The 25152-nt window shown below is 31.0% G+C and overlaps 2 protein-coding genes across 2 annotated transcripts; one reads left to right on the top strand and one right to left on the bottom strand.

Annotated features, from left to right (window-relative positions):
• The first annotated feature begins 1897 nt into the window (after positions 1-1897).
• LOC121119927 (methyl farnesoate epoxidase) lies at positions 1898-8683 on the top strand. The gene is made up of 6 exons (XM_040714766.2): positions 1898-2257; positions 2320-2453; positions 3003-3107; positions 4841-5098; positions 6350-6661; positions 8146-8683. The coding sequence occupies exons 1-6, from the start codon at positions 2024-2026 to the stop codon at positions 8543-8545; spliced, it is 1443 nt and encodes a 480-aa protein (XP_040570700.1). The 5' UTR covers positions 1898-2023; the 3' UTR covers positions 8546-8683.
• A 6716-nt stretch (positions 8684-15399) lies between these two features.
• On the bottom strand, positions 15400-24496 carry LOC121120428 (uncharacterized). Its single transcript, XM_040715294.2, has 3 exons — positions 24340-24496; positions 20451-20671; positions 15400-16800 (listed from the first exon to the last, which is right to left on the bottom strand). The coding sequence occupies exons 2-3, from the start codon at positions 20654-20656 to the stop codon at positions 16530-16532; spliced, it is 477 nt and encodes a 158-aa protein (XP_040571228.1). The 5' UTR covers positions 20657-20671; positions 24340-24496; the 3' UTR covers positions 15400-16529.
• Between the last annotated feature and the right edge of the window lie 656 nt (positions 24497-25152).

The raw sequence follows: 25152 nt of genomic DNA, 5'->3' as shown, positions 1-25152 counted from the left end.
AGAAAAAAATATGATAAAATAAAGATAAAAATCTTGCTAATTAGGTGTGTATACTATTACAGTAAAATTTAATTGATACTTTTTCATTAATGCTTATGACTTTACTTAAATCACACTGAAATAAACTTCAAGAATAAAATTAAATGAACAAGCAAATGTCGAGGTTTATGTATATATATAATATTGGGGTTGTCAAAACAAGAGCAAATTGGAATAGCTCTTAGTAAAATAGCATCTGATTACATTGGAACTCTTTGACAAATTTAGTCTTTTTATCAAATGAAGGTTTTAAATTAAGGTTAACATTTTTGGATATCTCAACTCGTTCTAATCATTGAATACAAACCCTATAACTGACCGAAATGTGTCAAACAAATATTGGAATTCATGGTGAACAAAAAGAGATTAGGCACTGTTTCCTTTTTCTTGATTTTTGTATTTACTCACCACATATGTAATTAGAGACCAAATTATCAAAAACCTCTGTGTTGACATACCTATGTATAAATATACATAGGTATAATACCTTAAATTATAATTTGTCAAGGCTCTTGAAGAGAGCAAAATATAGATAGCTATGTTCTGTACTTGTCAGTCTATAATTTCACGTTCCGTATAATAATATACTCGTAGGTATGTAAATACATCCTACGATTACCATGAAATCAAATGTCGATTGGCCTTGACGTCAAGATATGAGTGCATCTAATCTGTGTTCATATAGCAATTGCAATCATTTGAATCCATCAATTTTTCTCCCATTCAAAATACTTATAAAGTATGTGGATATATTGTACGAGAATATTTATTTATTATGCAATAACATGAAATTACAATATATTATCTAAATTAGCGGGACCAATAGAATAATTGCATCATTGTGTATACATGTTAGACCTGAAGGGTATATATTGAACCCTGCTTATATGAATGGAGTAAAATTCATTGTTTGCCAATTAATGATTCTATCATCGAGCTAGAAAAATACGTTCAATAGCTTGTTAATTAAAGCAAGTCATTTGTATGGGCCTTGGGGCTTACAAATATAATGATGAGCTATTCTTCATTGGCATACAGTCTAATGAGAGTTAACTACCAATATATCTATTCTATGTAAGTATAGGTACCCATTATTGTAGAATAGAAAACCAATCATTTTTGTATTAGTGATTAAGCCTTTCTTTCCAATTATGATGATGAAATCTTAACTTGATTTTCACACTGATTTCTTTGCTAGGTACAAAGAATAATAAAGGTTAATAAGAAAATATTGTATTAGTTTGAGTAGATTACATTATTATTAGTGTTGGGTTTCGGTCTGGAAATTCTAGACCGGTCTGAGACCGTTATATTTTTTGGTGGACCGAATTAGTTCGCTCCAACAAAAAAGCTCGGTCAGGGCCGGTCTCGTATAAAAATTCGTTCTAGTTTGGTCCCAAAAAATCGGTCTAGACCGATTTTATACATCAATTCCTTATAACATGACATCAGATGTTTTTTCAGGTACAATGATGTTATACGAAGTTTAAACAGAGAAAGCTCGGATTAATTTTGATCCTGCTGTTTCTTATATGTACACAGTATTTATTCTAGAACTTATCGTGTACAAGTGAGATTTTTTGAAAAAATATATAATATATGAGAAAAAAATCAGTCAATGCTCTGAGGCCGTGGTATGAACCGAAAAATCGGTCCAAACAGGTCTAGAAAGAAAATCACTTAAGACTGAATCCGAAAAAAAAAATGGTGCTGAACCAAGTCTCAAAACTAATCATGATGTATGTGCAGTGTTTTTTCTCTGAAAAAAAAATATATATAAATTTATATAATCAAAATTACTAAGATAATTTTCATCAAACAAGACTTTAAATATCTTATCTTCTTACCTCTTAACAAACAGTGATGTGTGCGTATGTAATCATAAAATTACATTTTGTAGACACAAAAAATTAAAATCCTCTTATCTCTCTAACATCAATAAGCAATCAATCCTTTCTCTGACTCCACCCTCTATAGTCACCAGATGACTGCTATTTATTTGATCCTCATTCTTTGTATACTCATTTATTTGGGTAAAAGCTACCGTCGAAAATCCAAATTCCCACCTGGCCCGCCTAATCTACCCATAGTTGGAACTCTTCCTTACATGAATGGCATTGGGTCCAATGCACTCACAGATCCAAAGTTTGGCAAGTATGGCGATCTATATTCTCTTTTTATTGGAAACATCCATCTTGTTGTAATTAACAATTATCAGGTATTGATATAGAAAAACTACGTATCCTTGGACGTAATTAATACACTTAATATATTTTGTAGTTAGCAAAAGACCTTTTTGCAAGAGAGGATGTGTCCTACAGACGTGAAACATGGTGGACACTCAATGTCAGAGGGGATGGACATCCCTTGGGTATCATTAACACATCTGGACATGTGTGGAAGGAGCAGAGACGGTATGTAAATCCAGAATGACAATATTTTGGGGATGTTTTTTCATGTGTATTTACCTATCAATGTGTGTGTGTAAATACAAAAACAATCTTGAACAAAAATCTAAAAAAAGGAGACATGCCCAATTAATTTTTTTACATATATACCAATATACAACTCAATATTTCATAGACATATTTAAGGCTATTATAGGCTTTTTATTTAAATTTCTGGAGTGATTTGAGAAGCCTAAAAATATACTATAGTTTAGAAACTTCATTTGGCTTCGATATGGCCTTTCAAAAAATATAAGTCATTTTTTATATTATGATGATAAATTTTTGTCGATACTTAAGAAGGAATGATCAGTTTTTCCAAAAGAAATTGGCCATAGTTTGTTGAAGAATACAAACGTAATACAAACTCAATTTGGAGAAAAATCTTCGTAAGCCTTCTTTTGTTTTGATAGGCTAATGATTCCTTTTATGAGTATATTTCAATGTTTGTTATATCTCTAAATACTTAGTGATATTGAATTATGCAAATGTATTTTACATTCCATTTCATTTTAGTTTTGCAGTGAGGAATTTGAAGGACTTTGGTTTTGGAAAAAATACCTTAGACGCAGTTATTCAAAATGAGGCTCGCTTTACCATTGAGGATATCATCAAGGAAAGGTAAATTCATGGTACATTATGAGTAGTAATTGATGTTCACAGCATATTAAGATAAAATTAAATATATATTTTTTTAACAGAGAGTAGGCACTATACATACTTATAACAAAATGATTCATTCAAGGCCGTTTCATATCTACTACCAACTAAAATCAAATATGAAACCATGAAGAAATTTTTAGTTATTAAACATAATTTCTTAAATCACGACTGTTCCTTGTAACACTATTTTTATTTGATATAATTATTGGTTTAGGAAAATTGTTTTCAATTGCTCATAACAAAAAATGGACTAGAATATTATTCACTATATAATCTAATTCCTTTTTTTTACTTTTTTGGAATCCTCTTAGAAAATTATGCATAGACACATATTTTTTTAAAATCTATTATTGGCATTTAAATTCATAGGTATTCAAAAATCCATAGACTTTCTAAAAAAAAAAAATCGGAAAAAAATTCCATATGTATGAGTTGTTGCGTCTGTTGTCAAAATCTGTCTTTCTTGCGCAGCAGTCGGTACGATACATTAATTAAAAAATCTAGCAATAGTGACGTCATAATGTTTGAGTGGTTACGTTTTTTGGCAAAATTTCTATGTTTTGCCCAGCAGTCGATAAGATACATCAAATTTAAAATCTCTAGCAAGCCCCATTACATGATGGTCTAACCGTGTATTTCTATTAATCTTACAAATATTTAATTTTTTGAAGAAAAATTTTAAAAATTCAAGACTATTGACAGAAAATTTGAAAAAAAAAAATTGAATTAAATTTTAAATATAAAATCTTGTAGTAAAAGGCAAAACATCCTGAAGTCCCATTGCAACACTGACTAGAATTGAGGATCAAATACGGAGTGACACTTGTATTTATTTCCTTCCTCTCATATTAGCTACGTGTAGCTAATCTAACAAAAAGTCAAGGCAACTTACTGGTCTCCTCCAAAACATTGTTCGTACTATTAGGATTATCAAATTGTTGTTTTTTTTCATGCCGAAAATCCTTAGGATATACAACCCAATACAGAGATCACTATAGATTGGACGAGAGAGGGGCTAGTTGACACACTGCTAAATTGACACAATTCAATTTTCTAACAGGTTTCTACGAGTTGTGGTTAAGCACTTTTGTGGAATAACCACATTCAAATTATGATTACAACTGACGTAATGGTAATTGAATCCAAAAGTTGCAATTTTTTTATAAAAAAAATCACGTGACAATATCAATTTTTAGTAGTGATTAATTGAAGAAAAACTGGAATGTGTGTCAACTAGCCCCTTTCTTCCCCTTATATCAATCTAACTTTTACAGCTGATTGTTGATCTATATTTAATGAATTGATTATAAGACACTTTCCTCAACACATTTATTTTTACATGGGTTACAAGTAAGTTTAAGCATTTCCCGCCTTTTTCCAATCGTTTAAATATGATTTTAATCACTGCCATGGCTACATTTACATTGGTCATACTAAACATCCCTAGCTAACATAAGCAATAGATGCATTGATGTACTTTTGTAGAAACCTAAAATCTCCAAACTGTAAAAACACTTTTAAAAGTCAAGAGTTCAATCTTTAAAGCTCATAAATTCATGAGATATATCGTTAATCATTCCTTATAGGCACATTAAATATATCATGTAGGCACATTGTATATAAATACATATCTATCTCGAATGTCAGTTCCTTTCCGTAAAAACTGTATACTTTTTTCTTTTACTCATCAGTAAAAATAACAATGGCGTCCTACGAATGGAATCAACCTTCAATGTGGGTATCATTAATATCCTTTGGCAAATCATTGCTGGCTACCGCTTCGATAAAGACAATGAAAAGACCAAGGAAATGATGGGACATCTACATGAGGTCTACTCTGAGGGCTACTCCATTCTTCATTACATCCCAGCAGCAAGGTTCTTTATTAAACGAGATAAAAGAATGGATGACATGCTTCGGACCAAAGAATTCTTTCGGAGTCAGATTAGGTAAGAAAAGACCTCATTAATTCTTAAATGAATACAAATCAGTGTTCTAAAGCTTTCGTGACTTGCCAAAAATCGAATTGTTTTCATTAGGACAAAGTGAGGACAGAAATTATTAGGTAATATCCTTTATTTCCAAATAGGTTTTTGTATTACCCAGTGAAAAAGTCATTGTGACAAACTATGAATAAACAAAATATTTTGTAACATATACATATCTATCCATATAAAGATATTTAGGTAATGAAGCATTTTACCATCTTGTCTACATTGTTGATACCTTGGGTGTGAGTATCAACAAATTTCAAGGGCATCAAAAACATTTCCCATTCATATTAAGGAAAATGTTGAAAAAACTGTTTTGTATTTGGGTGTCAAAATGTGACCGACAAATGAAAAGACTCACTTTTTATTCAAACCCTCTCTATTTCTTACATTTATCTTCATTATACATCAAATCCTGATGGAAATAAATTATTACAGCTTTACACATGCCTATTTACACAGTATTGACAATAAATAAATTATTACATTTGCTAGGGCCAGTAACTTTTCAACAATTGTCCGACTTTTTGTACTCCTCATAGAACCAAAACAAAATTAATAGTACAACTCTGTTCATTTCATAGCAAATTTCAGTACCTGTTTGGTATATTTTATTTCTATAATTCTGCATGTCTTTGCCATCATGTTGTATTATGTGCATTGTTGAGACTTTTTTTTTTTTTATGTTCAAAGCCATATCATACATTTTCATCAAGATTTTCTCAGAAATTCGTCAATTTAATTTTATAAATATATCTTGTATATGCCTTGAATATGGTGTTACTTTTGATGAATAATGCAATCAGATTTTTTTCGGAAATAAGTGCATTTTACTCATTTCTTAAGAATAAATCATTTTTTTATCTTACAAATTTTGTTAAATCAAACACATTCTCTGTTTCCTTAACAACATGAGTGATTGAAAAAAAAAATTTATAAAGGTAAATGATGGATGAGTAAGTATTTGATGGATATTAATTGTCGATGTTGAAGCTTCTATGAGTTGTTTTTCAGTCTATTACTATACTACATGAGTTAATGTCGCATTTCCAAAAGCTTTGATTTGAAAATTGCATGATGAATGTAATTAAATCATTGAATGCCTTTTAAAAGAATAATAATAATGTATTTTTAAAAGTTTTGACATTGTTGGATTTACAAAGAATATTTATTTATTTATTTCTTATGTCATGTATTATGACCTTCTAGAGAACATATGAAGGACTATGATGCCTCGAATCCACGGGATTTTATTGATGTATATATCAAGGAAATGTTAGATGAGGATCGCGAGAATTTTCACGAGGAGCAACTTATGACAACTTGCTTGGATTTCTTTCAAGCAGGGGGTGAAACATCTGCCACAACTCTTCTTTGGAGCGTGTTGTATATTTCCCTATACCCTGAAGCACAAGCCAAGTGTGTAGAGGAAATTGAGGCTGTTTTGGGGAAAGAGGACCCTTCACAAGAGGTCTATAAGGATATGGTTTATTGTAATGCAACTCTCATGGAAATACAAAGGTATTAGTTCAAAAAAATATCCATAATAATGTTATTAAAAAAAAATAAAAACGACCGACCTCGAAGACTTCATTAATTATTTATACATAAATGCAATTGCAAATGTTCTTAATAAGATAATTAATGCTATTATATGCTTAATGCACTTTGATATTACAATAATAACTTTTAAAAGCCAAGGGTTCAAAAAGATTAAATACATAGTTATACATAATCATTCAAGATGAAATCGGAATGGATTGGAATTATTATTGGCCAATGTGTAATTCTAAGATGAACCTACATTTGATATGATGTAACGCTGGAGACTATTTTCAAGGACATGATCGGTTCATTTTAATAATAATTATTATTAGTCTTGATATTTTTTTATGCTCTGTCTGAGGGGATTTTATCTACACGGATTTGGACCAATATTACAGTTCAGAAGGCGATCTTAGACCATTGGCCAAAATTTAATTTTTTCAAATCGTGTATTACTTTTTCCCCCGTCTCAATCTATGGACCGATTTTTTTCCTATCCTCAGGAGTGTGCGAAGGGGGCTGGAAGGGCTGTAGTTCCCCTCTAAAAAAATGGAAAAATTTAAAAAAATCAATTCTATGGAGAATAAAATAAGCCCCCCAAAAAAAAAAAAAAAAAATCAAAATTTACAGATCTGTTTTCAAAAAAAAAATTTAGATTTTATTCATTTAAAAAAAAATTAATTCGTGAAAAAAAAAATTTAGAATTTATTTTCTGAAAAAAAAGGTCATTCCTTGTGGGGAAAAAAAAGACAGACGCTCCTTAAAGTTGTACAAATATGATTCAAATATAGCACATTTAAATTTCATATTAAATCATTTTAACGAATTTTATATACACAAATTACGTCATTAACAATACCTCTATAGCATTGATCTAAACCGAATTTCAAATGAGACTGAATTTTTCTTTGGGACTGATCTAGACCGAACTTATTTAAATGTCTAAATTAGTTTGATCTACTAAAAATCAGAACGGATTTTCAGACGGAAATCCAACACTAATGATAATATGTATTATTATTATAATTAAAGCTGGAATATCCCAGTATAATCATGACGAGGCACATATTATTTAATAGCAACAACGTTTAAAATTACATTTATTTTCTCCCTATAAAATTGATTTTTTTTTTCTTGTGAATAACAAGTCTGAAATTGGATATTATGAGTGTTGGATATTTATACTCTAGGTACAATATTGTTGATTGTATTTGTACATATCATATGAATGACAATTCCTTTTAATAAACAGGAAGAGTTCCGCAATCATCCTTAGTACAGATCCTCCCAACTAGGAATATTCATTTATAATATCATAAAGCAGCCTTCATTCAACGAGTTTAAGTGATTATTATACCAACATTGACATATGTACTATGAATAATTACAAGGTCCTCTAATTTAGCAATTTATTTTTCCAAATAAATAAATATATTCAAATGTTCTTTTTCATTTTTTAGAATGGCGAGTGTAGGTCCACTTACTCTTCCACACGTCACTATCAAGGACCTCTTTATTGATGGATATTGCATCCCTAGAGGTACGGAGATCTACGGAAACATCATAGCCTTTCACAACAACCCCAAATTCTTTCCTTCCCCTAAGTCCTTCCGCCCAGAGAGGTTTATAGAGAATGGGAAGCTCAAGAAACTAGAGGCTTTTGCTCCTTTTGGTGTAGGAAAGCGGATTTGCATGGGAGAGTCAATGGCTAAGAACCAATTGTTTATATTTTTTGTCATGATGCTTCAAAAGTTAAAGATATCTGTGTCAGAGAATCATGGAGTGCCTGATCCAGACGCATATACCATGGGTATTACAAAGATTCCAAAGCCATTTTACATCTCTGTCTCTTCAAGATGAGCTTAATATATCTATGATTATAAAAAAAAAAATTGTATTATGTAAATCCTGCATTCCTTTCCGTATACATCCTCAGACATTGTCAACAAAAATTTAAGAGAACAAGTTATTCGAAAAAAATATATTTTAAAAAATGAATTTCTTTTGTTCTATGTAAAATTCATATTTGGTATTATTCTATAACTATTCTTTACAAATCCACTAATTTATGAGTTATTCTTTCTCCATTAAATAAGCGTTTTGTTCTTTGTCTTATGTCTAGTTTTGTACTTTTATAATACTTCTTCTTGATATTTAACAATCATATACCTATGTAGGGATAATTGAATTGATTTTTTTCTCCTCAATATTGGAACCAATATTTTACAAACCCAGTTAATATATAGAATATTGCATTTACTATACAACCATACATACTTATTCAGATGGGATTTTCGCGAGTTTGAAAGCCTTTCAAACATTTAGAAAAAATCATTGCTCAATTATATGATATACGAACTAAACTATTAAACATAGGTACATTATATATAATACATTTAGTTCGGTAATATGTAGGAGCTGAGTACTTAATAGAATGTGTAGTATTTTTACCCTTTTTATGGGCTTGAGACAACTTTTGAGTAGAAAATGATCCATATAAAAAATCTAATATTCTTTTAAAATTTTATGGTTATTTCAAATATGAGCTTATATTTTATATCTGATCAAGCAATCTTGAAATAATGCAATTTAAAAGTTAAAGAACCACCATTTTTTATGGATTTTGTTTGAAAAGGAATAACACCTCGGTTTTTCAATCAATAACTTCAGAGGAATTTATTTGAAGTATGAATAATTTGGGTTTCATATTGTATATATAAATGTCTATTTCAGCAGCAATTTTTTTTTCTTAATTTATTGAGATTAGGTGCTGTAATTAATAAAATCCCGTGATAATGAAGTAAATTGTATTTATAAAAAGCAAATAAATATACAGAGTTCGGAAGCAAAACGTGGATTGAATGACTGATTTTAGAAAAATGTCAATAATTTAATTTTTTTATAAATAATTTTGAAAGTTTTATTAACAAAACTTTGAGACACGACCTTTATGAACATTTTCACTCAATATGGTGTCCCTCAGCAGGAATCACAGTCTCCACATGGCGGCGGAAAGCCTTTGAGTTGATGATGAACTTCTCGAAAAAGTTGTTCCACTCATTCACAATGGCGGCCTTGAGGGAGTCCACGAACGGGTGAGATGTCTGGTTAGTCTCCCTCTCCAAAGTACCCCACACAGCAAAGTACAACAGGTACAAATCTGGCAAAGATGACGGCCACATATCCTTGGGCCCAAAGTCAGCCATGTTGTCGGAGCAGAACTTCTGGCATTTGGCCAATGTGTGTGAAGGTGCACCATCTTTGGTCCACACATAGTTGTCCTCTGGGTAGATGGCCTTGAGCCATGGTAGTATGGTGAACCCAGCACCTTGTAGTAGGTGTTCTGGCCGATTTTCTCCCCACCTTCAAAAAAGAAGGGAGGTATCTTCTTACCGTCGGACGCCATGACCCCAGGACCATTGTTTGGGTCAGATGTTTTCTATGAAACACAACCTTGACCTCCTCTGCTGATCCCCCAAGCCAACGGTCGTTCCTGAAGACCTGGTCCATGTTTAAAATCTTCTCGTCAGAGAAAACTTTTACTGTGGGTCTATTTGCCTTGATCCATGCACAAACTTTCTTGCACCTCTGCAGTCTCCTTTACTTCAGAGTGTTTGTCAATATGTGGCGTGGGGTCCTTGTGTAAGAGGAATACCCCAAGTCCTCCCTCACTACCCTCCTGATTGTCCCCTCGTCCACGTCAAACTCGTTAGAGAGGCGATTCATGGATTTTGTGGGGTCCTCCTTGATCTTCTTCTTCAGATCCCCCAGAAACTTAGAATCCCTTTTCAAGCTGTGTCACCCACTTCCTTCTTTCCTTAAGAGATCTTTTCCATCCTTTTTCATTTTGGCCACCTTGAAAATTAGGCTCCTGGAGTACTTTACAATGTCCATAATCTCTGCCACCTCAATTTTGGCATTCAAAAGTTCTGAGATCCTCTGTCTCTTTGCTTCTTACTCCCTCATGATTAAAGATTTGAGAAATTTTTCTTTTTCTTTACTTATGCAGAAAAAACAGGAAATTCGGAATATGCAGGGAAAAAATTACAATTCACGTGTTGCTTCCGAGCCCTGTAAATAAGTAAACAATAGAGGATTTATATTCAGGATTGATGTAATCTAGTGGTACACATTTTAACAAAAATAAAAAAGTAAAATTTAAACGATACGTTTTTTGTGATAATTTATTTAACAAAATCATATTAAAATAGTGATTGACACTTTATTCAATATGTGAGGCTCAGCTCTAATAATTGCCTCAATACGAGGTGTAAATCTCTTGCAAACCTTGACTATGTAGACATACTTTACTATGCCCAAAACCATGGCCCTGGCTAGATTTTTTTTCTGAAGTCATGTCTCACCTAGGCAGTGACATTGTTGAGATGTTCGGTTGTGACGTAGCGGCTGTTCTGCTTATTTACAATGGGATTAAACGGTGAACTTTTTTTCATCAGAAAAAAACAAAACTTTGACCGAATTTTGAGAAAATGTATCTCTAAAGAATATCCTTTTCTCTTTCAAACCGTTGTAGCTACCTCTGTTCAGAGATAAGATGTCTTGTTGTCCTTCTCCGAGATTTTGCACAAATTTCATTCCAGATTGAAAATAATAAAATGTGTACCACTGGATAAGATCAACCCTGTATAGTACAAGGAACCAAGTGCAGGGTCAAATTTATACAAATGAATTGAAGCAAAGGTTCGTTTAATCTTTAAACGAATAATAATATCTGAGCTCAGTTTTTCTTTGAGTTATCAAGCTTAAAAAATATCTGGGATTATAGTAATTTGCTACTATCGTTTAGAGTCATTTTTCACCATTATGGCAATCACCAAATAAAAATATGACAAATTAAACATAGAAAAGTGTTCTGATTGCTTTTGTTTATTTTTCTAACTCGAGATGTTTCCTTTTTAAGACTGAAAATGATGAAAAACGATACTCATCTTTAGACCCTTATAACTTATTCATCATTCACAAAGAATATAATAATAAATATTATAAGCAAAATATTCCTATTTTATTAAAAAAATATATTCCATTTTGATTTTTTGAGTTACCCAATTTCAATGGGTGGGTGTAGTAGCATAAATAGTAAACGAAAGACAAAATGATAATCTTTTTTAGGTTTATAATATCTTATAATGACGCCATACCCCATAATAGATAATAATATAATATATTTTATAAAATAAAATAATACGCTTCGTACAAATTCAAATAAACTAATTACTAATTACATTTGACAAATTTAAATTCCTTACTCTCCATGTATGAATCCTTTCAACATTTCGATCCTGGAATGTATTTCCCAAAGGAGGGTCCGACAATAGTGCAATCCTACTGCCAATTTACAAAATAAAAATTGAGAATACTAGGAAAATATAAAGGGGGGACCCTTGGTTTAAGTAATGAAAGTGGATTGCACCTTTTATGAAGTAAAATCACCTGAAATGTGGGTATAATACTGTGCTGCCACAAGCCAAAATTGTTTTCGGCTAGGATATATCCCAAGTGGGACCGTAGTAGTACAAAACTGGACCAATTGATGCTCCTTGCTTGGAGTGTCAAGATGAAATCATAGTGAGAAATGAACCAGGAAGTGGGCATAGGATCTATCCCAAACGTAAATCTATTTTAAGCGGTAATATACTTCAATGAAATGGTTAAGAGGGTGTTATAGGTTTTGCTGAAATAAGTAAGCAGTTGTGTGATGCATCCTAGTATCCCAGAACCTCGAATTTGATGATAAATGATATATAACTCCTTGGTTATTTTTGAAATGTGAGTTGATGAAATGAGTAACCCTGTTTGTGATATAAAGGATTAAAGGGTGAGTGGTTTTGGGTTAACTCTTTTATATTTGACGCCATTTTGAATTTGTCACGTGATGTCATGATTTGCCGAATTAAGTAGGATATAAACGGTATAACATATCTTAACTACTCTGTCTCTTTTTTTCAAGGTTAGATAAAGACAACTTAATAAAGTTAGTTGTCCAGTGGCCCTGTAAGTTATAAGTTGTGTACATCAAAATACGGTGACAGTGAACATGAATCCCAGTTGAGAAGATTTTGTATTAGAATCCATTATAAACGGGGATTTTGTGTGCGATTTAAAGGAATCAAAAGCTTTTCCAGTATACCTATCTTTGAATTCTTGGGAATCGGGTATACGCTCCGACAGAGAATGATTGTGAAAAAAATGAGCAGTTACAGAAACAAATGGAATATCAGATAGACTTTCCATCCATCCGTTGTTGTTCCAACTGTTTCTGGACATGTAGGTTCTTCAATAATATATATTTAAAAAAAATGTTAAATATACATTTATTAAACATAACCTTGATTGATTCTAAAATTTCAAAGATCATGTAATAAAAATCGTAATGCATGACTGTACCCCTTTATATTTCTTAAACCCATAAAGCTGACAAAAACTTTTCAGAAATATGTTTACGGGAGGGCAACGTATATCTCGGATATTCCAAATTATCTTTATTTTTTCCTTCCATCTTTAGGGAAATATAAGATACGTCTTACGCCTCGAGGAAATTTCTAGAACTGACTTTAAAAAAAGAAGAAATATAGTTGATTGACGTCATCAAGGACCGAGCTTTATAAGTTTTTAGGACTGATTGGCAGGAGTGAACAGGACTGGACGGAGACTGAACTGGACGGGACTGCAGTATTCAGTCCTAAATTAGGAGCAATACAAACAACACTAATGACTAGTATGATTGATGAAAATTGATCGTATAAATATATCCGACTCGTAATAATGTCTCATGATCTTAAATTAATCCATTTCTTAGCTAATCCTAAATTACAATTATAAGAAATTGATAAAGAAGTTATTTTATAATTGACAAAAAGCTTGTCCAGGGAGTGTGGATGATACACTGATGATATTGACAGTTCACAAGACTAAATATTAAACTAGCATGACTAGTGGCTATGCTCTACCCACAATAATAATTTGGCCTTTAGAGATGTTCGGGAATTATATAGATGAGGTTCGAAATTTGTGAAGTAAACTTATAAATTAGTTAATTTTCATGTTTCATCAACTAATAATACTTAATACCCATCATTTATAACCATTTAGAATATAAAAAAAAAACACTTTACGAACACTCAATGTAAGCCTTAGGATTATAAATAAATTTTATTTACAAAAAATATAATAATTTTTGCAGCCGGAATTTGAGTCGGTATTCATTTTTCCGACGATTAATTAGTAATTACTTCTAAGGAATGTGGCAAAATTGCACATCCAAAGGACGGTGGATCGAACCTTCCACTGATATTTCAATATCTTTATAATTCTAGAAATTATATATTTTTTAGTATTTGATAAACAATATCCAAATATGAATAGTCGAGGTTGTAGGGTTCCCTAGTCAGAATAGAATAGAGGATCGACCTCGGAATAATTCTTTCCTATTTTCATGCTAGAGGGATTTTTGTTTATTTATTTCCTATATTACAGCTACATAACAGCTAATCTAATAATAAGGAAGAATGGAATCGCTTGAGCAGGTTTTTGCAGGCACGTTCACAATGCTGATAATTTTTGGTATTTTGTAACACAAATTCATTTAAAAAAAGCAGTTTCTTTTTTTGGTTTTAAGATGTTTCGCCCAGGAAATTTTCCCTCATATATACATCAATCATGATAAAAATATATCTTCTCACATACAATTTAAGTTTAAAATGAGTCTCTCTTTTTAACACAAAAAATTATATTAAGAGATATGTATTAAAACTATCATGTATGTAAAAGTTAAGAGCACCGGGATAAAGATCTCTAGTTTTGACAATCAACTGTCAATCCAACATTTCTTATTATGATTGTAATGATTGGAAAGAAACAAAAATATTATTTCATATTTGATTTAGAAAAATGAAGATGGTCTTTTGAAAAAATTAACCGAACAATTTTTTTAAACTTTAAAGATATTGAAGATATCAATTTTGATTATAGAAGTAAATCCCTTTGAATTAGAGAAAGAGAAGTAACATTTTAACAAATATTTTTAAATTAACTTTTTGCATTGGCTATTATGATACAAAAAAAAATGCTTCACAAATATATGAAGGTTCAAGTTTTTATCTTGACAAACACTGACGAGTCATTTGAAAGCAGGTAAGTTTTAATTAGCCTTAAAGGGAAAAAACTACGTTGACAGCCAGCACTACACAACGCCAATATAAATAGCAGCAATCTAGCACGATTTTAACAACTCAAACAAGAGGTCCTTAAAGCCCTTCCTTATCTCTATATTGTAGCTCTCAATCTTTTCTCCAAAATAAATTTGTAGTTATCTATTTTTTTTCTAATTATAGAGCTATTATTGAATGACTATAGAGATTTGGTTACAGGTTAACAACAGCTCTGAGTTCGACAAGGACTTACACTTATAAGCAGTGTTGTATGAATATGTCCTGTCAGTAAGTTAAAATTTAAAAAAAAGAAACGAAGATGAACGTAGTATTCCTGACAATTGGAAGAATGTTTGGAAAGGGAAGGAGCAGCCTAGCTATTGTGACGTTTTACACACAGCTCAAAGCACAAAGTTTCATCTCTAATCCCATATAGGCTGAAAATACTTTTATATAGATCTCAATTATTTACTGAGTTCACCAAGGAGTATTTTTTTTTTCCTAAAAATTAACTTCGTGCGAATAATTGTGTCTTTTGAAAAAAAATTCAAAAAAAAATTTTATTTTTTTTTTTTTTTTTTTTTTTTTTTTTTTTTTTTTTTGTTAGAACAGATTGGGATTTTTGAAATAAATTTAAATATCAAATTGTATATTTGAAAAAAGAATTCGAAAAATTTATTATTTCAAATTTTTCGTTTTTACACGCGCATTTTCAATAATAAGGATACCTAAATTTGACAAATACTGATGAGTCAGTTGAAAGCAGGTAAGTTTTAATTAGCTTTAAATGGAAATTTTTTTCCCAAAAAAATATATTTTTTTTTAATTCCAAATATACAAACTCTAACATAGACAATGTCCGGAAGTGCAAGAAATAAGAAACTCAGAATTTGAACGCTAGTTAATATATTTTTTTCAAAAAAAAAAAAAAAAAAATGTATATATACAAATTTCTTAATAGAATGTAAAATAGTAAAAAGCAGGGCGGGTGTCCACCGGGGGTGGGATGGAAAGACATTTATTTTTTTAAATTTTTTTCAGGAAAATTATGAAGGAAGAGCAAAAAGTTAAATCTTTTTTGAATAGCTATGGATTTTTGAATTTTTTTTTTTTTAATAGCAGTAGATTCTTGATTATTTTTTTCAAAAAATTTAATTTTGAGTGAATAGCTGTAATTTTTTGAAATCTTTTCAAAAAATTCAAACTTTGAAATTTTTTTCCAGAATTTTTTTTTTTTTGTGAATAGCTTTAGATTTGGAAATTTTTTTTTCAAAAAATTTTATGTTTCAAATTTCATTTTTGAATTTTTTTTCGGGATAATTTTGCTTTCTATGAGTCGTTTTGGTTTAATATATATATATGAAAATCAACTGTCAATCCAACCTTTCTTATTATGATTGTAATGATTGGAAAGAAACAAAATATTATTTTATATTATATTATATTATAATATTATATTTGAAAAAAAGTTTAAAAATAAAAAAAAATGTGAATAGCTATGGATTTAAGGAATTTGTTGGGAAAAAAATATCCAAAAACCAAGCCCTCCAAATGTATACATTTATATCTATAATCCTGCAGACGCTCATGAATAGGGTCAAATTAGTTACTGTTTTACTTCAATGTTGTTAGTTTTTAATGTTATACTCCAAACACAAATAATTATAAATACTGTTTTAATATTTCAAGGTTCGTCTTGAAGATGAGTAAGGGAGTGGAGGAAGATAAGAATAGTCTCGATAGTCTGGTGAAATGTTGCATCCCAAGTTGCTTTTGATTAGATATTTCGTGGGTGCATAATTTCCAAGAGCGGCTGGTTGGATTACTGGCCGAGAGGAGACACCTAAATCCGAATACTGTGGACTTGTATACTGTGATCGGTTTCGGAGACGTCTAGATACGGCGATCATGGCATCAGGAAAAGAAGGTGGTGATAGAGGGTAATGTCTGAAAAGAAGAAACATTATTTTTTTGATGTAATAATGTGGAGTTTTTTTAGTATTAATCAAATTTGAGAAAAACTCAAATGCACTCAAGTCGACAATTTTCTGAAAATTACTAAAATTGCCAGAAATATTGTTTCCTAAAATCAATTAGGGCATATATTAGAACTTTTATTTGGGGAGAGGAGAGTGCTGTTTCAACTTTCCATAAATGCCAAATTTGGCATATAGAAAAATGACAATTTTTTTTTATTTTACAAATAACGTTTCCTTTTCGACAAATTTCATAATTTTGGTAAGGAGTAGAGTTGGAAATTGCTGAGAGAGGAAGGAAAAAAGGGGGAGCGAGACCCCTGGTACTTTTGAATTGAAGAACATGTTAACTTCAGCTGTCTATTATATGATTTTTGGGTGAGAAAGTTTATACAATTATACATTTTTTTAAATACAGCGAAAGTAGGCGGGAAATTATCATTCAGACATATTTTAATCCTACGACGATTAATTAAAGACTAAACAAAACAAAAAAAATGATAGCAATAAGCGTTTTTCCTTTTCAAATGATAAAACTGTTATTCTTCTGTACGTTTTACTCGTCGACATCAGAGTAATTCTAGCCTATACAAGGGCCTCCATAGGTGCTGTAGCCCCCCCCTAATTAAGGAATTTTTGCTCTATATTAGAAAATTTAATTTTTGAATATTTTTTTTAATTTATCTATTCTTTAAAAAAAAATTATCTTATCTTAGAAATTTCAATATTAAACTTAATCAACAACCATGGTCCAGTTTTACTGGGGATTGGGGCACAGGCCCTGCTCTTGACTGGGTGACGCGTTGGATATATTTTTGTAGAATCGAGAAAAGAAAAAATGTTTACAATAAGACCATATAAAAGAAAAAGGATCCTCCATTTTTTATTTTTTTTATTTGAAAAGGGGTCACCGTGTATTTCAAAAAGGTCCCTGGTTATTCTGCATTAAAACATTTAGCCTATGAATATTTTGCCTCACGAATATTTTGTCTTTATATAAAATTAAATCAAGTTTATACGTCGTTATTGTGTATTTTTGGTTGTGCAATGAGGAAAACTCGTAAAGTGGTACTCGAGTTTTATGAAGTAAATAAAAAGAGACTTAAAAAACTCAGCTCGTGGGCATAAAAAGCCGAGCCTTTTCTCGGAACTTGTCGAAACTGGAAATTATTTTCTTTTCTTTTTCGAGCATATTATAACATGCAAATCTTCCTAGATTTACTTTCTTTCCCAGCAAAATTTAGAATTTATGTTTTCTCAAATGTAGAAATATGTTGTTGACTTGTCTACAATGTGTACTCATAATCGCAGTTCGTTTTAAAATAATCTTTGTTTTATTTTTGAAAGACTAGTGTGAGTACTCGACATTGCATGGAATTACTTTAGCCGTCTATTTTTTTATATTTTTCTATATATTGTCATTAATATATATTCATATTAATAAGCACAAGTGCCACTAAAATATATTTGTTACAAGTTTTAACCAAACTATAGTAGTCAGTAGTAATCTACTGACTAATTAAACTGTTGAATTACGCTTATGACCACGATTTCAAATAAGTTAAACTAATAGTTAGATTAATCTGTGGAGCATAAATTATGATAACTATTTTGTGGTGTCATCAGTACACAATATTAAATGTATTATAGTCCTTCTGATATACTAGCATTATTGTTATTATAAGATCATTATATATGTACATATATTCTTTTACTAGCGAGTTTATTAGTGAGCAAAAAGTAGACGAGTACCGAGTGTTCAGGGAAGTAAAAAGTGTTTTAGCGAGTTTCGAGTAAAGCATGTAATTCCTCGAGTATTTTTTTTTAGAAACTCGAAAATACTCATGAAGTAAAATTCAGCAGGCGGTACATCCCTAATAAATATGCAATATTTATTCCTATAATATGCATTAAATGTTTGTTGTCGGTTGGAATAAGGATGGAATAAGGATGTTTCGTATTATGCTTGTTCGATAATCCATGAGTGATTTCGAGTATGAGTAATTCATCTTCTCTAATGATAATTACTAACGTATGGTGATAAGCAATTCTTCGTTTCAAATCGTTGCCGTGTTTATTTATTTTTGTTTATCTGATTATAATAATTTTATTACCTATTTTGTGTCTTGTTCGAATTCATTATATAGAAAGATTCCTTGGTGTTTGCATTGAAATTTGGGGGAATAATTCCATAATTTTTCCAACCGAAAACAATCGTTTAATGCATTTTATAGTAATACACATAACTTATTTAGATTAAAAAATTCCAAGAGAACACCAATTTAACGAAAAAAAAACGATATATAATTCTCATTTATTTATATATTAAGGCAAAATGTCTGTGAAACAAAATGGTTTTAAGGCAAAATGTCCAGAGGCAAAATTACCTAGAACCTTTAAAAAAAGTCATTTTAAAAATATAAAAAACTATTTATTTTTATCAAAGGCCACTTGAACTTTGTTTTCTTTTCTTCTAAAAAACAAGGTCGAAAGGGCATTTGATTATCAAATAAAGTGAAATACTTAAATAAAATAAAAATTATAGAAAGGAATGAAAGAACATTTATCTTAATCCCAGGCTTCACAAACTCTATAACCTACCTGTCAACAAAACAAAGTTATAAATGGAAATGTGAAAATGCTCGTGAGTATAAATCAAAAAGAAAAGGATATTTCTGGCGGCTTTGATAGACGACATATTTGGTGACAGAGATAATTATAAAAACATAATAATACTCATTCGTCACTGATACGTTTCAATTTTCAAAATAGGACAAAATAATTAATAAGAACACTAATATCTTGCAGGTTACCCGCATATACTTTTTTTTAAATTTATGTTGCGAGGACTTCAATAATTTTCACATCCCTAGTTACACATACACACACTTAGGGATGGGCATTTTTAAGAGTGCAAGGAGAAGGCAGGAGCAATCCATATGGTACTACTTTACAGTGGTATCTGTATAATTACATTTTTTTTTGTGGGGGCTTTTGTGAAGCTTTCATATATTAAATTTTTGTAGAAAAAAATTCAAGTGTTAAATTTATTCAAAAACATTTTTAACTCTATTTTTGTGTAAAAATGTTTCATCTTGATCAAACAGAATTCTAGTAAAAAGCAAACATTCCTTAATTTGGGGGGCTATAGCCCCTCCAACCCACCCCCTGTATTAGCCCCTGACTGAATTAAACCTTTCTAAATATCAGCTACCTATTATATGATTTCGGGGACAAAATGAATAACTGCTATAAGGAGGAGAACCTCACGCAACAACTGTTTTTCCTTTTCTAATTTTTAAAGGTAGTTTTTTCATTGCAAACTAATCAACTCTAATTATGAACCATGTTAAGAGGAGTTGTCTGTAATATAATTTTGAACGAAAAAGAAAAAAAAGCACACTCACTAACCGTTTTTCCTTTTCTAATCAAAAAACTTTTATTTTTCTGTACGTTTTATCTGGCCATAAATATAATATAAAACAGTTTTATTGCCCCTCTGTCCTCCACGAGCCCCCCTATGGCTATGGCTTCAACTTACATTTAGCAATTTTTACAAATTTATAAATTATATTTAATCAAATATTCACTTAAAGAAATGACAAAGACCGTTCAAATTACCTTTGATACATGACAAACTTGGGCTTTGGTTCCGGTACGGGCTGAGGTGAAGAGTAGCGAAATGGAACTGATCTGCTTCGAGTTACAGAGAGTCTTGGAATAGGACTATCCATAGTTACTAATGGAGAATCCGTTGGATATGAGTAGTATAGTTTGGAGCGACTATCCACACTTCGTCTATATCTATCTGAGGTATCAAAACCCATTTCAGAGCTTTGTATCTAAATAAAAAAATTTGTTAAAGGAAAATGTCATGCATTTAAAATATAATTATGTAATGAAGAATTGGTATTTTTATTAATTTAAAGATATATATAAAGTACTTTTGTATTAGTATTACGTGGGTTGATTTTTAGCCAGGGGACCCTCTAGTCGGGCTATGCATCTTTATCCCGGAGTTCCCAAGAAGAACTGCTTGTTCATCACTTAGCACATATTTCAGTCATTTTAAACCCTTTAATTGTGATACACTTTAAAAAAAAAGTGTATTAAAAATGTAACGTGACGGTAATAAAAGAATTTAGAAGGAAATTATATTTTGAGTGAACATGTTGCTAGTAATTTCGTACCAAAACTTATACATTGTAATTAAATACATAAATTAATATGTACATATTAATTAGTAAAGTTGTATAGGTTTACAGAATTCAAAAGATGCGATACCCGTGGGTTTTAAAAAGCTATCCCGGACATAACTATTTTCTACATATAGAACTTTTTCACTGACGGCATCAATTGCATTAGAACTGAAGGACACGCCATCTTGGGAAATAATAGTTGATATTTTATTCTACGATATAAAATTGACAAATTTCTTATTAAATCTTCATAAAACTTCATCAAACGGATTTATGAATAAAAAAAAAGACTTCACATCTATATACTAAATACTACCTGACGTCAACGATAAACAGTGATATTTGAATAGAAGTAATCCCTATCAATTGTATAGATTTGTAAAATTATTAGTTTTTTGGATTTATTATGGGGATTAAAAGTAGAAATGAGTTAAATTTAATTGAAATATTTTATAATTTCCATTGTAATAGTTAGTTAGTTTATTGTCTGCAATATAGAAATAAGATTGTATAACGTTATTGTAGCATGGTTGTTTGAGCAAGGGGTCTGCAGGATTATATATATATAAACATATATAATTATTTTTTTTTTTTTTTGGGGGGGAGGTCTTAATTTTATAATAAATTCTATAACTATTCACGAAAAAATTCAAAAATTATTTTTACTAGTACTATTATTTTTATCATCTTGTATTATTACCGAAAAATTAATTTTTTTTTTTTTAAATTTAAAAAATTCACAGCAGTTAAAAAAAAAACTACATTTTTTGGCAAAAAAAAATTCAAAAATGAAAATAAATATTTAATTTTTTTTTTAAATTTATGAATTTATTCACAAAAAATTCAAAAATCCATAGCTTTTGACAAAAAGTTAAATTTTTTTAGAAAAAGAAAGCAATTATTAAATTTATTCGAAATTTTTTTCAAAAATCCGTAGCTATTCACAAAAATCCATAACGGTATACAAACAAAATTGATCTTTTGGCAAATAAATTGGAAAAAATATTTTTTTTTTGAGACTCTAGGGGGACTACATCCCCTCCAGACCACCCCCTGCGGACGCCCCTGTTGAGCTCCCAAAATGACCGACATGAACAATACTGACATGAAAAAGCTCTACATATAACTATACTGTTCTCCAAGTAAAATTATCTCCCCCCTTTTTTTTTATCATCACGACTTTGTTTGACTTAATACTTTCAGGGTCATGCGTTTTTTCCTTCAATTTTAGATATTTGCAACACTAATTAAAAATAAATAAAAAAGATAGGAAGGTAGCAAGCGTTGCACAGGTGTTACTAGGTAAAACATGTAATTGCCTAGGTGGCCAGTAAGGCCTGCTCCAAATACTACTATTTTTCAATACTAGTATTTATCGGCCTATTAAAGGTGAGTCATCCATAGTTACACTAGCCCCACCCTGACCAATAGGGATGGGTTTCGAGTATTTTGTATGTTTTTGAAGACAGGGGTAATTGAACTTCAGACTCGGGTAGTACAAGATATGATATATTGGTATATGTATTGTCTTACTTACAAAGGACCATCAGAAGTACTTATTAATTAGTAATGTAAATAGTGTGTACTGTTTGGCTCGCCCGTTTATTTGGAATTGGTAATTTGAAGAATGCATTTTCTTTTGCTCAGGTGTTGTCATTATTATTTAACTCCTGAGTAATGAACCTTTTTCCTAAATAAATTCAATTATATTCAAAACCTGATTGAACATGCGGGCGTGCTCATAAAAGACAGAGAGTAAGCTTGAGGATTTGTTGCAGAGTTATAATAGTAAGTCAGTGTTGGACTCAGAGTAGAATTGAGGATCGGCATCTGAGTAATTCTTGCCAATGTCATTGTTTGCTTCCTTTTCCTTCCTTGTGACAGCTGATTGTAGCTGATCTTATGAAACCTCATAACTGCTAAGCTGTTATCCACCATAACATTCTTCAAATTGTTAGGGTTACCATGTTGATTTTCGGTTTACTTTTTTTTAACATGCACGAAATACACACAATTTTCATTTATAAAGAAAATCAATCCTTTTCAAAATATTTTTAAATCCTATTTTTCATTAAATTTTTTCTTCCAAGTCTAATTTTTCCAGTCCAAAACAAACATTCTTTCATTGGGGGAGGGGGCTGCTACTTTTGTCTCAGTCCTTATATATTCAGCCAGTCCAGTCTTATGATCGGTCCTTAGGACTTTCAATCATAGGGATAATTCTTAAGAACGTCGGGCCTTGGAATTTTTCATAAAAATGTCGATGGTTTATTAAGCCAAATAAGATGTAGGAAATATGTATTAAGATTATTGCACATATCTTGCAATGAATATTATTTTTTTATTATAATACAAAAATATTATATTGTTACTTAGAGCATAATTTATTCTATTATATAACAGAATAATTAAAAAAAAAAGAAAAACACCTTCATTGATGATGGCATGAGGGATCGATTTAACCTTCTTTAAGGACCAATAAGTGGTACTAGACTGATGGGATCAGACTGGACTAAACCGCAGTTCTTGGTTCTATATAAGGATCAACACAACACAAGCTACATCCCCTCTAGCGTACTCTCAGTCAATGAATATGTTTTTCATCTCCTCAGAAATAAAAAGATACTTTAAGGATACTTAATATCAAAAAAAAAAAAAAAATGACATTCGATTCCTAGTCAAGTCGCTAATTTTATCTGTCGATTCCATGCCAAGTCTCGACTCTTGATTGTACGATCAGGTGGTGTCATAAGTCTTCAAAATATGGAGTCGAATCCAAGCGGAGTCATATGTACTCGTGTTTGAGTTGAGTCACAAATCTGCAAGGTCATGAGTACGAAGGGGCGTTCACAGGAATTATTATTTTGTGGGACTTGTTTTTTTATTTGTGAAATTTTTTGCTTCGCCCGAGGGTTTGATCAAAAAATAAATCCCATTTAAATTTTCCTTCCAAAAGAAAAATTTTTCTTTGTCAAGACAGAAAATCTATAATTTGGGAGGGGAAACAGGTCCTACAGACAACACCCTACAAACCCCCCTGGTACGAGTATTATCCAGCCCCATCCTTAGCTCTGAATTATATCCGGAGACAAAGATAAGAGAGGAATTAGAACGAAAATTGTTGAGTTATTCACTTTAACTTGATTTTTGAAGATTTAGTAACAAATGACTCATACTTTAATTTTGTTTAGAACTTATTTACAGTTTCAATATATGCAACGTGGGTCTAACACTGCATTCCAAATACTTACAAATGTACTCGTCATGAATAAATACACGTGTGCTTTTCACAACAAGGAAGATATACTTACTCCTGAACAAAGGCAAAATAAAGTTGTATCTTGAGAACTTTAATAAATTATGTTGGACTAGATATTAAATGACCTGCGTCAATTGATGAAGAGAGCAAACTGAGATAGTAAAAATATTAAAGGCAAGGAAGTAAATACCTGAATAGTATTTGAGGCCGTAATTTTGCAAGCCTATGAATTGTTAAAGGTGCTTTCTCTAGAAGTTATTATTCCAAATACATTCCCTCTCATTTTCATTTTTAAAAACATAACACACAAACAAAAATATTATGCAGGCTTAAGGGAAAATATATTAATGACTAACAGATATTTAACAATTATTACTTCAAAAAATATATTTATAATTAAGGATGAGTCATAAAATATGTTATAGTCGACCAATAAAGCTTCTATTCCTTGATTTTCCTTTAAGAGGTACATACCGAGTGGTCCATTAAAATCTGAACATTTTGAATTTTAAACTTTAACAAGATATAATTTATTAGTTAACAATAGAATTAAAACAAAATGAATACTATAAATAAATGTGTGTCTGAGCTCTCGAAATCCTTATTTTAGCAACCCTTAGCGGCAATGAAGGCTTCCAGGTGGTGGTGGAAGGCATGGCTCCTGCTGCTGATGTATTTCTCTCTCCATGGTATCCCTGTTCTGGCTAACAGTGGCATTGAGGGCTTTGGTGTTTGTAAGACTGACACGGCAGGTCTTCCCCTCGACATGCATCCTATAGGTATAGAAGAAGGGATTGGCATCAGGCCTAGAGGGAAGACAAAAGTGTCAAAAAGAGTTCATAAGACTCATTTAAAAGTCTTGCAC

The sequence above is a fragment of the Lepeophtheirus salmonis genome, chromosome 6, assembly GCF_016086655.4.
Source record: "Lepeophtheirus salmonis chromosome 6, UVic_Lsal_1.4, whole genome shotgun sequence".
NCBI classification, from domain to species: Eukaryota; Metazoa; Arthropoda; class Copepoda; order Siphonostomatoida; family Caligidae; genus Lepeophtheirus; species Lepeophtheirus salmonis.
This window is presented reverse-complemented; position numbering and strand designations above follow the sequence as displayed.

What these genes read in the sequence shown, in the direction of transcription:
- LOC121119927 (XM_040714766.2), top strand. Translation starts at nt 2,024, where the DNA reads ATGACTGCTATTTATTTGATCCTCATTCTTTGTATACTCATTTATTTG. An exon ending in GAGGATATCATCAAGGAAAG is followed by an intron (nt 3,108 to 4,840) that starts GTAAATTCATGG and finishes TTTACTCATCAG; the next exon opens with TAAAAATAACAATGGCGTCC. An exon ending in TTCTTTCGGAGTCAGATTAG is followed by an intron (nt 5,099 to 6,349) that starts GTAAGAAAAGAC and finishes ATGACCTTCTAG; the next exon opens with AGAACATATGAAGGACTATG.
- LOC121120428 (XM_040715294.2), bottom strand. Translation starts at nt 20,656, where the DNA reads ATGGGTTTTGATACCTCAGATAGATATAGACGAAGTGTGGATAGTCGC. An exon ending in AAGTTTGTCATGTATCAAAG is followed by an intron (nt 16,801 to 20,450) that starts GTAATTTGAACG and finishes TCTTCTTTTCAG; the next exon opens with ACATTACCCTCTATCACCAC.